At 41.8% G+C, this 12623-nt stretch overlaps 1 protein-coding gene across 1 annotated transcript; it reads left to right on the forward strand.

Annotated features, from left to right (window-relative positions):
- The first annotated feature begins 385 nt into the window (after nt 1–385).
- LOC118367580 (cytochrome P450 4B1) lies at nt 386–11278 on the forward strand. The gene is made up of 12 exons (XM_052494129.1): nt 386–660; nt 835–979; nt 1087–1131; nt 1402–1529; nt 1815–1951; nt 2364–2518; nt 3117–3223; nt 6168–6358; nt 7288–7421; nt 9471–9535; nt 10027–10109; nt 10724–11278. Exons 1-12 carry the CDS (start codon nt 469–471, stop codon nt 10899–10901), a joined length of 1560 nt encoding a protein of 519 aa, XP_052350089.1. The 5' UTR covers nt 386–468; the 3' UTR covers nt 10902–11278.
- Nucleotides 11279–12623: the final 1345 nt, after the last annotated feature.

Raw genomic sequence — 12623 nt, forward strand, 5'->3', positions numbered from 1 at the left:
GGCAGGAGCTTCTTGTTTTAGTTTCTGTCTGTTGGCAGGGATCAACAAAATGGAGTCAATCAAAGGGTTAACAGGAAGTCAACATGTGCTACCTGACTACAGTATATCATCTATAGTTATATTATAGTAGAGGTTGATGGCCAATGTCCAACATTTGGTTGTATTTTGTCCAGCATTGTCCTCTTCTTGGGGTTCCCCAGGGTTGTGTGTTCTGATAATATAGCGCTATAATCAGTCATAATAACTGTCAGGGGAAAAAACATGATTCTGATATATGCAGAGTTGGATATTTGAAGATATCATGTATTTAAAAATAAACAACAATTCGATACATCAAGGTAAAGAATTGGTAGACAGTGCTCCGCCCGTAAATGCGGGACTCCGCCCGTAATTGTGTCACTCACCAGACCGTCACCTTGTGTTGTAAGAGTTGTCAATGGTAGCCTCGGCAGGTAGACGTCCATTGCAATGGAGTTATTTGAAACGTTGAAAAAAGTGACGCTGGATTCCTATCGCATTCATCACTTGGTTGCAATATTTAGCTTGGTCTATGTAATTCTTAAAATCTCTAAACTTATTGTCAAAAGGAATGAATGGATTCGGGCGCTCGAGACATTCCCAGGACCACCAAAACACTGGCTTTTCGGTCATGTCCGAGAGGTAATGTTTGGTTCAAATGAGAATTTCTTTAACGTGCACATTGAGTGACTGCAAAATTGTTTCCTCCGTGTGGAACATTGTACCGTCAGCTTCAGATGCAAGTTTCGGTGTGTCATGCTCGTGCATTTGTTGCTTTATTTTATAAGTGCATGTTTTCTCTGTTTTTTTTTGCAGTTTAAAGAAGATGGGACCGATATGTATAAGGTTGTCAAATGGGGAGAGTCGTACCCCCTTGCATTTCAAATGTGGTTTGGTCCATTTGTGTCCTTCCTCAATATTCACCACCCAGATTATGTCAAAACCATCCTGGCATCAACAGGTTGGTCTCTTTGGAACGACAAGACACATTATTTAAACTAGTTGCATCTATCTATGGAATCTCACTACATGTGATAGAATACCCTGTTTCACTCTCTTTCTTAATAGAGCCCAAAGATGACCTTTTATATAGATTTCTAATTCCATGGATAGGTAAGGTTGCATTGTCTTTGCCAAAGTCACATATGCTACAAATATTGAACCAACAAAGTTAGATTCTATGTATTTAACTGCATATATTTTAAGAATAGGCATGTTCTAATATTCATCCCTTTGGGTGCAGTTCTGGTTTTCAATAACATTCTGACCCATGCCACTTAGGCAATTATACAGCTATGGTTAAAATGAATATTCTTTAGTTCTATTATTTTGCATGAACGTGCAACATATGTGTTTCTCAGGATATGCTCTCTGTCTCTCTAGGGGATGGTTTACTGGTGTCTGAAGGTCAGAAATGGTTCCGCCACAGAAGACTCTTGACCCCTGGCTTCCATTACGATGTTTTAAAGCCCTATGTCAAACTGATGGCTGATTCTGCCAAAACTATGCTGGTGCGTTTTGTTAGCTCTACCTAATTACTGTATAGATTGACAACCATAGCTTATTTGGGGGAGGGGGGGCGGGGGGGAATTTCTGGATACAAAAAAACAAATTGCATAAGAGTTAAAGTTACATATTCTGCCAACTGTATTAGAATGCTGTATAGTTTGACAACTGTATTTGGAGGTAAATTCTGCATGAACAAGCTAAAGAGGTAATTTAATAAGGGAGTGATGTACTATATGTCACTGTTCATCTTTTGCAAGTTGACTATGTCTGTCCTCTTTCTGTTCCAGGACAAATGGGAGACTCACTCAAAATCCGACGAGTCATTTGAGTTATTTGAGCATGTGAGCCTCATGACACTGGACAGCATTATGAAGTGTGCCTTCAGCTCCAACACTAACTGCCAGACAGTGCAAGGGGGAGAGAGGTCAGTCAGTTAAATGTTTTTAACCACTGCATCATCTGCCATTTACATCGGCCCATGTTGAATATCTTGTCTTGTCAGCGTAAATGTTCTATAAATTGTAAGCCCCAACCCAATACTAACGCTTTTCTTTCTTGTCCTTTAACTAGGGCCCAGGGCCCGTATTCGCTAAAGTTTCAGAGTACGACTGCCGATATAGGATCAGATTTCCCTTTTTAGATCATAATTAATACGAATATAAAGACAGGGGGGACCTGATCCTAGATCAGAACTCCTACTCAGAGACTTGTTGTGAATACGGGCCCAGAGGTTTTCGGGCCAGATCACATGACCAGGAAAAACCCAAGGCCCTGCCTATCAGCAATGATTGAGTGGAAGTAACTTATACTTTTCTGTTGATTTTCTCTCGTTTCAGTGGAACCAACGCGTACATCAAGGCTGTGTACGAGCTCAGTGATCTGGTGAATGTCCGCTTCCGGATCTTTCCCTACCACAGCGAGTGGATCTTCCAACTTAGCCCACATGGGTACAAATACAGGAAAGCATGCAATGTTGCACACAGTCATACAGGTGCGTTCTGTGAATGAAGGTTGAAATGATTATCTTAATCCCCTGCACCAGCAGGTCTCAGCCCTGAAAACATTTACATGTATGAATTTGACAAAGCAGCATGTATGCATTCACCTTGTGGAGTATGCCTGTATGCATTTTCCAAAGATTAAAAAATAATAATAATAAAATAATATGCCATTTAGCAGACGCTTTTATCCAAAGCGACTTACAGTCATGTGTGCATACATTCTACGTATGGGTGGTCCCGGGAATCGAACCCACTACCCTGGCGTTACAAGCGCCATGCTCTACCAACTGAGCTACAGAAGGACCACATTATACATATTGTATTCATGTACAGCTATAGGCTCAACCATGTTATAACCATGTCATAAGAATGCGCTATGCTGCCGCTGCTATGTCTGATGCTCTCCCATGATGTGTTTCTCGAGAGCTTTTCCCTAGCCACCATGCTTCTACATCTGCATTGCTTGCTGTTTCGGGTTTTATGCTGGGTTTCTGTATCGAACTTTGTGACATCTGTGATGTAAAAAAAAAAAAGGGGCTTTATAAAATACATTTGATGTCAAATTTGATTGATGCCCTCTGCTTGTAGAGGAAATCATACGAAAGCGAAAAGAAGCCTTGAAGGACGTAAAGGAACTGGGCAGGATACAGGCTAAGAGAAACCTGGACTTTCTGGATATCCTGCTCTGCGCACGAGTACGTCACACCTCCTCTATTACGCTACGAAACTATTATCCACCATTATGCCATTTATGCAGTCATCTAATCAGGTCATTTGGTAAAAACGGCTCCATTGGCGATGGTATAGTGTGTCATTGAATGAAGCCAATTTGAAAAGAAACTCATCGAAGCCTCAAAATCGCCAGTGTGCTGGAGTTGATTTTCTATTCATTATAATCTTTCCATGCCACTGGTAACACTATAGCCTGGGTGCCAGTTTGTTTGTGCTATCCAACTCCTTGTCAGTCATTGTCATGCCAAACACATGGCTTGGCTTGAAAATGAGCAAAAGAGCACAAACAGATCTGGAACCAGGCTCGTAACACTATAGGTGTGTGAGTTATACCTTTTCCATAAAATGAAGCCAAACAAGGAACAACAATGCAAGGTAGAGGTCGACCGATTAATCGGAATGGCCGATTAATTGGGGCCGATTTCAAGTTTTCCTAACAATCGGGAATCTGTATTTTTGGACAGCGATTTTGCCAATTTTTTTTTTTTATAAAAAAAATATATAATTACACCTTTATGTAATCTTTATTTAACTAGGCAAGTCAGTTAAGAACACATTCTTATTTTCAATGACGGCCTTGGAACGGTGGGTTAACTGCCTCGTTCAGGGGCAGAACGACAGATTTTCACCTTGTCAGCTTGGGGGACCCAATCTTGCAACCTTACAGTTAACTAGTCCAACGCAATAACGACCTGCCTCTCTCTCGTTGCACTCCACAAGGAGCCTGCCTGTTACGCGAATGCAGTAAGCCAAGGTAAGTTGCTAGCTAGTTAAACTTATCTTATAAAAAAATATCAACCAATCAATCATCATTTAACATTTAAGTCATTTAGCAGACGCTCTTATCCAGAGCGACTTACAAATTGGTGCATTCACCTTATGACATCCAGTGGAACAGCCACTTTACAATAGTGCATCTAAATCTTTTAGGGGGGGGGGGGTGAGAAGGATTACTTATCCTATCCTAGGTATTCCTTAAAGAGGTGGGGTTTCAGGTGTCTCCGGAAGGTGGTGATTGACTCCGCTGTCCTGGCGTCGTGAGGGAGTTTGTTCCACCATTAGGGGGCCAGAGCAGCGAACAGTTTTGACTGGGCTGAGCGGGAACTGTACTTCCTCAGTGGTAGGGAGGCGAGCAGGCCAGAGGTGGATGAACGCAGTGCCCTTGTTTGGGTGTAGGGCCTGATCAGAGCCTGGAGGTACTGAGGTGCCGTTCCCCTCACAGCTCATAATCACTAGTTAACTACACATGGTTGATGATATTACTAGATATTATCTAGCGTGTCCTGCGTTGCATATAGTCTGACTGAGCATACAAGTATCTAAGTATCTGACTGAGCGGTGGTAGGCAGAAGCAGGCGCGTAAACATTCATTCAAACAGCACTTTTGTGCGTTTTCCCAGCAGCTCTTTGTTGTGCGCCAAGCATAACGCTGTTTATGACTTCAAGCCTATCAACTCCCGAGATGAGGCTGTTGTCGTTCTCAACTAACATCAAGGCGGTGGCCCGTTCCTGTAGGTTCATGCTCTACAACATCCGCAGAGTACGACCCTGCCTCACACAGGAAGCGGCGCAGGTCCTAATCCAGGCACTTGTCATCTCCCGTCTGGATTACTGCAACTCGCTGTTGGCTGGGCTCCCTGCCTGTGCCATTAAACCCCTACAACTCATCCAGAACGCCGCAGCCCGTCTGGTGTTCAACCTTCCCAAGTTCTCTCACGTCACCCCGCTCCTCCGCTCTCTCCACTGGCTTCCAGTTGAAGCTCGCATCCGCTACAAGACCATGGTGCTTGCCTACGGAGCTGTGAGGGGAACGGCACCTCAGTACCTCCAGGCTTTGATCAGGCCCTACACCCAAACAATGGCACTGCGTTCATCCACCTCTGGCCTGCTCGCCTCCCTACCACTGAGGAAGTACAGTTCCCGCTCAGCCCAGTCAAAACTGTTCGCTGCTCTGGCTCCCCAATGGTGGAACAAACTCCCTCACGACGCCAGGACAGCGGAGTCAATCACCACCTTCCGGAGACACCTGAAACCCCACCTCTTTAAGGAATACCTAGGATAGGATAAAGTAATCCTTCTCACCCCCCTTAAAAGATTTAGATGCACTATTGTAAAGTGGCTGTTCCACTGGATGTCATAAGGTGAATGCACCAATTTGTAAGTCGCTCTGGATAAGAGCGTCTGCTAAATGACTTAAATGTAATGTAATGTAAATGTGTAACCAAAGTGAAATGGCTAGCAAGTTAGCGCGCGCTAATAGCGTTTCAAACGACACTCGCTCTGAGCCTTGGAGTGGTTGTTCCCCTTGCTCTGCATGGGTAACGCAGCTTCGATGGTGGCTGTTGTCGTTGTGTTGCTGGTTCGAGCCCAGGGAGGAGCGAGGAGAGGGACGGAAGCTATACTGTTACACTGGCAATACTAAAGTGCCTATAAGAACATCCAATAGTCAAAGGTTAATGAAATACATATGGTATTCCTATAATAACTACAACCTAAAACTTCTTACGTGGGAATATTGAAGACTCATGTTAAAAGGAACCACCAGCTTTCATATGTTCTCATGTTCTGAGCAAGGAACTTAATTGTTAGCTTTCTTACATAGCACATATTGCACTTTTACTTTCTTCTCCAACACTTTGTTTTTGCATTATTTAAACCAAATTGAACACGTTTCATTATTTATTTGAGGCTAAATTGATTTTATTGATGTATTATATGAAGTTAAAATAAGTGTTCATTCAGTATTGTTGTAATTGTCATTATTACAAATAAATACAATTTAAAAATCCTCTGATTAATCGGTATCGGCTTTTTTGTTCCTCCAATAATCGGTATCGGCGTTGAAAAATCATAATCAGTCGACCTCTAATGCAAGGATCTGATTGTTCCTTATGGTTTTCAATCCAGGACGAGGACCAGCAGGGCCTGTCGGATGAGGCTATTCGAGCGGAGGTGGACACCTTCATGTTCGAAGGCCACGACACCACAGCCAGTGGGATCTCCTGGACCCTGTACAGCCTGGCCTGCAACCCGGAGCACCAGCAAATCTGCAGGGATGAGGTCATCAGCGCCCTGGAGGGGAGGGACACCATGGAATGGTAGGTTCTACTGTCCAGGGCCCGTATTCATAAAGCGCCTCAGAGTAGGAATGCTGATCTAGGAATGCTGAGTAGGAATGCTGATCCCCCCCGCCCTTCTTATTCATGATGATTTAAAAGACAAAACTGATCCTAGATCAGCACTCCTACTCTGAAATTCTTTATGAATACGGGGCCTGATTTACTGTCCTAGTCATGTTGTATGTTAGATATGCATTCATTTGGCTGCAGGAGAGTGACATGGAGTGGAAGGCTGTTTTGTCCAGATTTATTGTTCAGAGATCATGCTGTGCGGTGTATGTTAGATATGCATTTAAGTTTCAAGGTTTTATTTGGTTATTTTACAGTCCGCAGCTGCCATATATATAAATGACTCTTTTGTTACTTTGGGGATCATTTACTGCCCTGGTCTAAATCATGGTCACACAGAGTGTTTCTTGGTGGTCTTAAACAAATCTACTTTGAAACAAAAGTATACACCTCACACGCATGATTATGGGCTTAAAGAAATTAAGACACCTGTACTATGTCAGATATAGAGTTGAAATGTATTACATTTTAAGTTTGCATCCCAATAACACTTTATATACGTCACAGAAGACTGAAATATAACAAACTGGTTAGACATAGAAACACCAGATTTTCTTCCTAAAGAAAATGTAATATTTATTAATTATGAAATGATGAAAAATATTAATAACATTCCACCATGAGGCCAAATAGGGTGCTTTTGGTCATTGATTGCAGCTAAGGGCTACACAACAACCAATAGGCTCCATGTTTGGAACTAGTGACCAAAGCCATTCCTTTATTTAAGATATAGATAAGAGTAAAGGAAGGAAAATCAAGTCTGTATTTCCTCTTAGATTGGAGCCACACATGTTTACTAAAAGAGAATTGATATAAAGAAAATGTTCTGTATTCTTCAGGGAAGATCTCAGTAAAATACCGTACACAACCATGTGCATAAAGGAATCCCTCCGCCTCTACCCTCCTGTACCTGGGATGTCCAGGAAGATAACCAAACCCATTACGTTCTTCGATGGGAGGACTGTGCCTGAAGGTAAATGTGTACATTTAAAAAATGTCGCATTGTGATGTACCGAAGGGGACTTTTTTTTTGTACGTTTTATTGGACTGAGGCGAGATAGTGGTAGGAGAGTGGGTCACACAGGCAGTGAGGTCGGAACCAAACCCACGCCGACACTACACCCACCACCCCAGGCCATACGGGGGACTTTTTTAATTATAGTTTTAAATGCACAATGGCTCTGTGCCTTAAAATGAGGCTGTAAGTGGTTGCAATGGAGTCCTCCGTAACCTTTGCCTCAGTCACCGGCTATAACAAATTAAATATTAACTCACGTTTGTTTGTCTCCAGAGCCAGTTCTCCGTATAGCATTGTGATTATGGCACCAACTAGTTAGTATGTAGAGACTAACTGCAACTTGTTTAATTCATCTTTTTCATAAAAAATTATATATTTCTAGTGGCAGTTTCTTTGACACACATTAAGGCTAGTCCTGGACTAAGTAAAATGTTCGTTGCAGGTCCTCCATTTAAAGTGTTTTTTAGTCCAGGACTAGGCTTAATCTCTGTCCTGGAAACAGGCCCTTAGTATTTTTCATATCAAATCAATTGGTGCTGTTGGAGCATTCTCACCATGTTCTTCTCATCGTGTTTATTACTGACAAAAACAAAAAGTCTGTCCAGATAGCAGAGGTGCGACCAAGTCATTGTCATTGCTCTTTTGGGGCGGCAGGGTAGCCTAGTGGTTCGAGTGTTGGACTAGTAACTGAAAGATCGAATCCCCGAGCTGACAAGGAAAAAATCTGTCATTCCATCCCTGAACAAGGCAGTTAACCCATTGTTCCTAGGCTGTCATTGAAAATAAGAATTTGTTCTTAACTGACCTGCCTAGTTAAATAAAGATAAAAAAAATGTTTTAATGGTTTCACAAGTCATAGGTCTCAAGTCAAGACCATCAAGTCAAGTCGCAAGTCCTAAACTTTGAGTCATAATATGCTCTTCACCAAATGTAATACCATTTCATATTTTTAACAAGAGTAATAGTTAGTATATTACATTTACGCAAATCATGAATGCTTTTAAAAATATCTATATATGTATTACTTTCCATGGAAATACATGGATAGCCCCCCCCCCCCAATAGTGATCGACTATCGAGGATCGCTATGGGGCGCAATCGGACGATGTAGGCTTGTACAGAATCGCCCAACCTTAACACACACACTCTCTCTGTGTGGTTACAGTAGGCTAACGTATGTCAAGGGTTTTAGGAACAGCAGTAACATCAGGCAGAATTTAGGTTACCAACTGCCTATCCAATTGTAGCTCAATCTTGGGTGCAATGATCACGTTCCCGCACTGACTGTGTGGAGGCTCACTGATTTAACATTACGTTAGCCTACATGACACACTAGTAAAGTAATAAAATATATAGCTGTCGGCTATATTAGCCACGACTTACCGTTCTTTGTGCAGCTTCAAATGTCGAACAAAGTTGGAAGTTGTTGTTCCTCCGTCTGTAACTTTCTTCCCGCATGTTTTGCAAGTTGCAATCCGTTTTTTGTTGATACAACATTGTCTTTATATCCGAAAATAATAATTTTGGGTATCATCTTTCCAAGGGCTCCATCTGAATTCACCCGCTGACATTTCTCTGCACTGCCAGGCACAACTTTTTCTCTGCTGGCACAATTTGATTGGCTGCGGTCCGATTCAAACTGTAATCCGTTAAATGAAGAGTTAATGCGCTTCACACTTTTTTTAATAGGATCATTTTTAATATTTGGGCTTGGGGAGGGTATCAAGTCAGGTCGAGTCATAGGGCTCACGTCCAAGTCAAGTCACGAGTCATTGGTGTTAAAGTCAAAGTCGAGTTGCAAGTCATCATATTTGTGACTCGAGTCTGACTCGAGTCCAAGTCATGACTCGAGTCCACACCTCTGCCAGATAGTGTCTCTTTCTGCCTCAGTGGATGGATCCTTTTGCAGCATGGACAATATTATCACACTTTCCATAGGAAACAAAACAGATGTCAAGCCCTAACACTGTGGAAATATAATTTCTCTCTCTTTACTCCTTCTAGGTTGTCTTGTTGGAACCAGCATTTTTGGCATTCATAGGAACGCGACCGTTTGGGAGGATCCTAACGTATGCACACCATCTTTATAAACACCATTTTCTCATGAACATTTAACTGGGTTAATATAATTAATGATTAGCAGTAGAGGAAATGCTAGCTTGAGCAGCTGAACATGCGTCATAAAATCCTGTGTTTCTGGTCACAGAGGACAAGGTCTGCAGTATTGACAGGAAACAACATGAGGCTGTTGCTGAGTTAGTTTGTAATGAAATCCTTGTGATCTAGCAGTAAGCCCATGGGTCTGATTTTGACTAATCTATCGCTATAAGATTCAGGGTATACACAATAGGGAACTGAAACCTGTTTCAAGGCCCCTTTATAAAAGCCTGGTGGCTTTTACCTGGTTTGTCTCACCAAGCCTGATTTGTTTGTGCTGTCTTGTTGACTCAAAAGGTCATGTTTGCAGTGACTATGAACAAGACAACATATTTGGGACAAGTTGTCTATGCACAGTTTTTCCCACTGTTTCAATTTACTATTCTATTTTATATTCTCGTAGGCATTCGACCCACTCCGATTTCTGCCCGAGAACTCTGCAAAAAGATCACCCCATGCCTTTGTCCCCTTCTCTGCCGGCCCGAGGTTCGTTACCACACCAGTGCCATTATTTAAGAGAGCAGCATTGGCAGCAGGGTTTGGTTCCCACATTAGTAGTCTGGGACTATGATGGAAGCATAGAGCTACTCATTTACCTGACTGGATTTTGAGCCCTTCCGTCCCTTGATGCCTGTGACCTAGATCCAACCGAACTATGTTAACCCCAATTGTTGTGTCAGAGGGGGACAAATACGTTGTCTAGCATGGTCCCAGGTCTGTTTGTACTGTCTTGTTTGGCATGACAATAAAAGTAGGAGTTAGCAAAATAGCACAAACGGATCTGGGATCAGGCTAGATCCCATCCCCCTCTGATACAACAGTAGTTATTATAGGTCTGTGGAGTAGGCACAGGCTGAACTCACTTCAAAGAGCTGTAGGTTCTGTCTGATGATATGGTAATGTTTTATTATGTAAAATAGCTATAAACCTTTGATAGTCTTACTGCATAACTTATTTATTACACAGGGTGAATGTATAGTAGTTCTACAACTAAATGCTTTCAAATGTATAGCCCACTGTGCAGGACTGGCATTGGTGAAATGTACAAATAACACTTCACTGACTCAATATGTTGTCCATGTTCGTTTCTCCCGCTATAGAAACTGCATTGGGCAGAACTTTGCCATGAATGAGATGAAAGTGGTGGTGGCACAGACACTCAAGCGATATCAGCTGACCGAGGACCCAATGAAGAAACCAAAAATGATTCCAAGGCTGGTGCTCCGCTCACTCAATGGGATCCATCTGAAAATCAAACCTGTCAATCTTGAACCATAAGGAATGTATAGTTGCACTTGTTTTATCCGGCATAGGCTACTGTTTTCTGGAATGTTCATATGAACTTTTTTTGAACACGTCAATTCGCCAGGAAATGGGAAATAAAACAAACGTTAGATTTAAGGAATATTTTTCAAATATTAACTTCTCAAAGCTGTATTCAGAATTTAAATGTAAATATCCATGTAAAGAGAATTTTATAGAATGTCTTCTACAAAGATGAAAAACACATTTATGTTACTAATATTTTGCCAGCAACTGCCTAAATGTTGTTCGTTTTTTCCTTTTGACATATAGCCTATCCCTTTGAAAAGGAATAGGCAAAGGATTGAGATTAATGTTACTCTCAGTATTTCAAATAAACGTGTGGCACAATCCATTCATTTGCATTCTCTCAGAGTGTACCTCTGTCCCTTTAAGTACAATAAGAGGTTCTTATAACATGGTTTCTCTGTTGTTGTTGCCTATATGGCTTACCTCGCAAGTTTGTATGGTGTTTCCAGCACGCTACCTCAAGTAACTTAAAACACTTCTTCCCTCGCTGTCACTTGAATCTACATAGCATAATATTTGTTTCCTTACCCTGTAAGCAGGTGTGACAACAATCCATGCTCTGGTTTAGTTTCCCTGGCACAGTTTCCACACGCGGTCCCATTCAAGTCATGGGACTGATATCAGCATTTTTCACACGTTCAAATAATCGAGAAGTGAGCTTCACGATCAATTTGAGATACTCTGACTTGGACATGAAGCATGAAAAATTTGAATATCAGTTCCATGAATGGGATTTGTGCCACAAATGCTAAAATGGTGCCAGAGAAACTCAACTGAAGCAGAAATTGCTGTCATACCTTAGACTCCATAGACTGCTTACAGGGTAATGAAACCAATGTCATTTAGCAATTGAGTAAACTATCCCTTTTACAATACTTATCATTTTGTATGGTAAATCCTACCATGTGGTGAAATTAATGTGTTCCTTCCTTGTCGTGGTGATTGGGGAACAAAACTGAAAAACAGATGGTCGGAAATGCATGGTGCCACATCGGGGGCCTGTGCAGGAGGATGTAACGTTGCAGAACGTTCAGATAGAAATGTGTTGTGTAGAACAGAAATGGTCTGAATAGGGAATCGTGCCAGCTCTTTCTGTCTGCAATAATGTGTTTTCCAATCCCTAAACACAAGATGCTATGGTACAGGGTTGGGGTCAATTCCAGTCAATTCAGGATGTACACTGAAATTCCAATTCCCTTCAATTAGGAATTTGTTTTACTTTCTGAATTGACCCCAACCCTGCTACGGTGTCACATGAGTATGTAAAGAAGTCCTAACCACCACCCAACAGTTAGCATCCATGCCACTGGGTGAAGGGTCACACTATGGGCATTTGCCAGCTGATGGATTGAGAAACACTAGGTGCAGTTTCGGCAGGCCTTCAACACATAACCGACAGACTGGCATGCTCTGGCCAACACTGATGACTGTGTTCAAAGTCCTCACAAATTAGTCTGCCTGGTCTATGTCTATGGAATATTCTGGAATAGGTTTAACACTTGGCATTCATTCATGCAACGTGCTGGTAGATACTGGTATTTAATACTAAGATGGCTACTATCCTTGGAATTAAAAATTAACTGACAAAATCCCAATTGAATCATGGTGTTTGAAGATATAAGCCTACTACCATGTAAAAACACTTCTGTAAACCGCACAAAAAAAAAA

This window comes from Oncorhynchus keta, chromosome 34, assembly GCF_023373465.1.
Source record: "Oncorhynchus keta strain PuntledgeMale-10-30-2019 chromosome 34, Oket_V2, whole genome shotgun sequence".
NCBI lineage: Eukaryota > Metazoa > Chordata > Actinopteri > Salmoniformes > Salmonidae > Oncorhynchus > Oncorhynchus keta.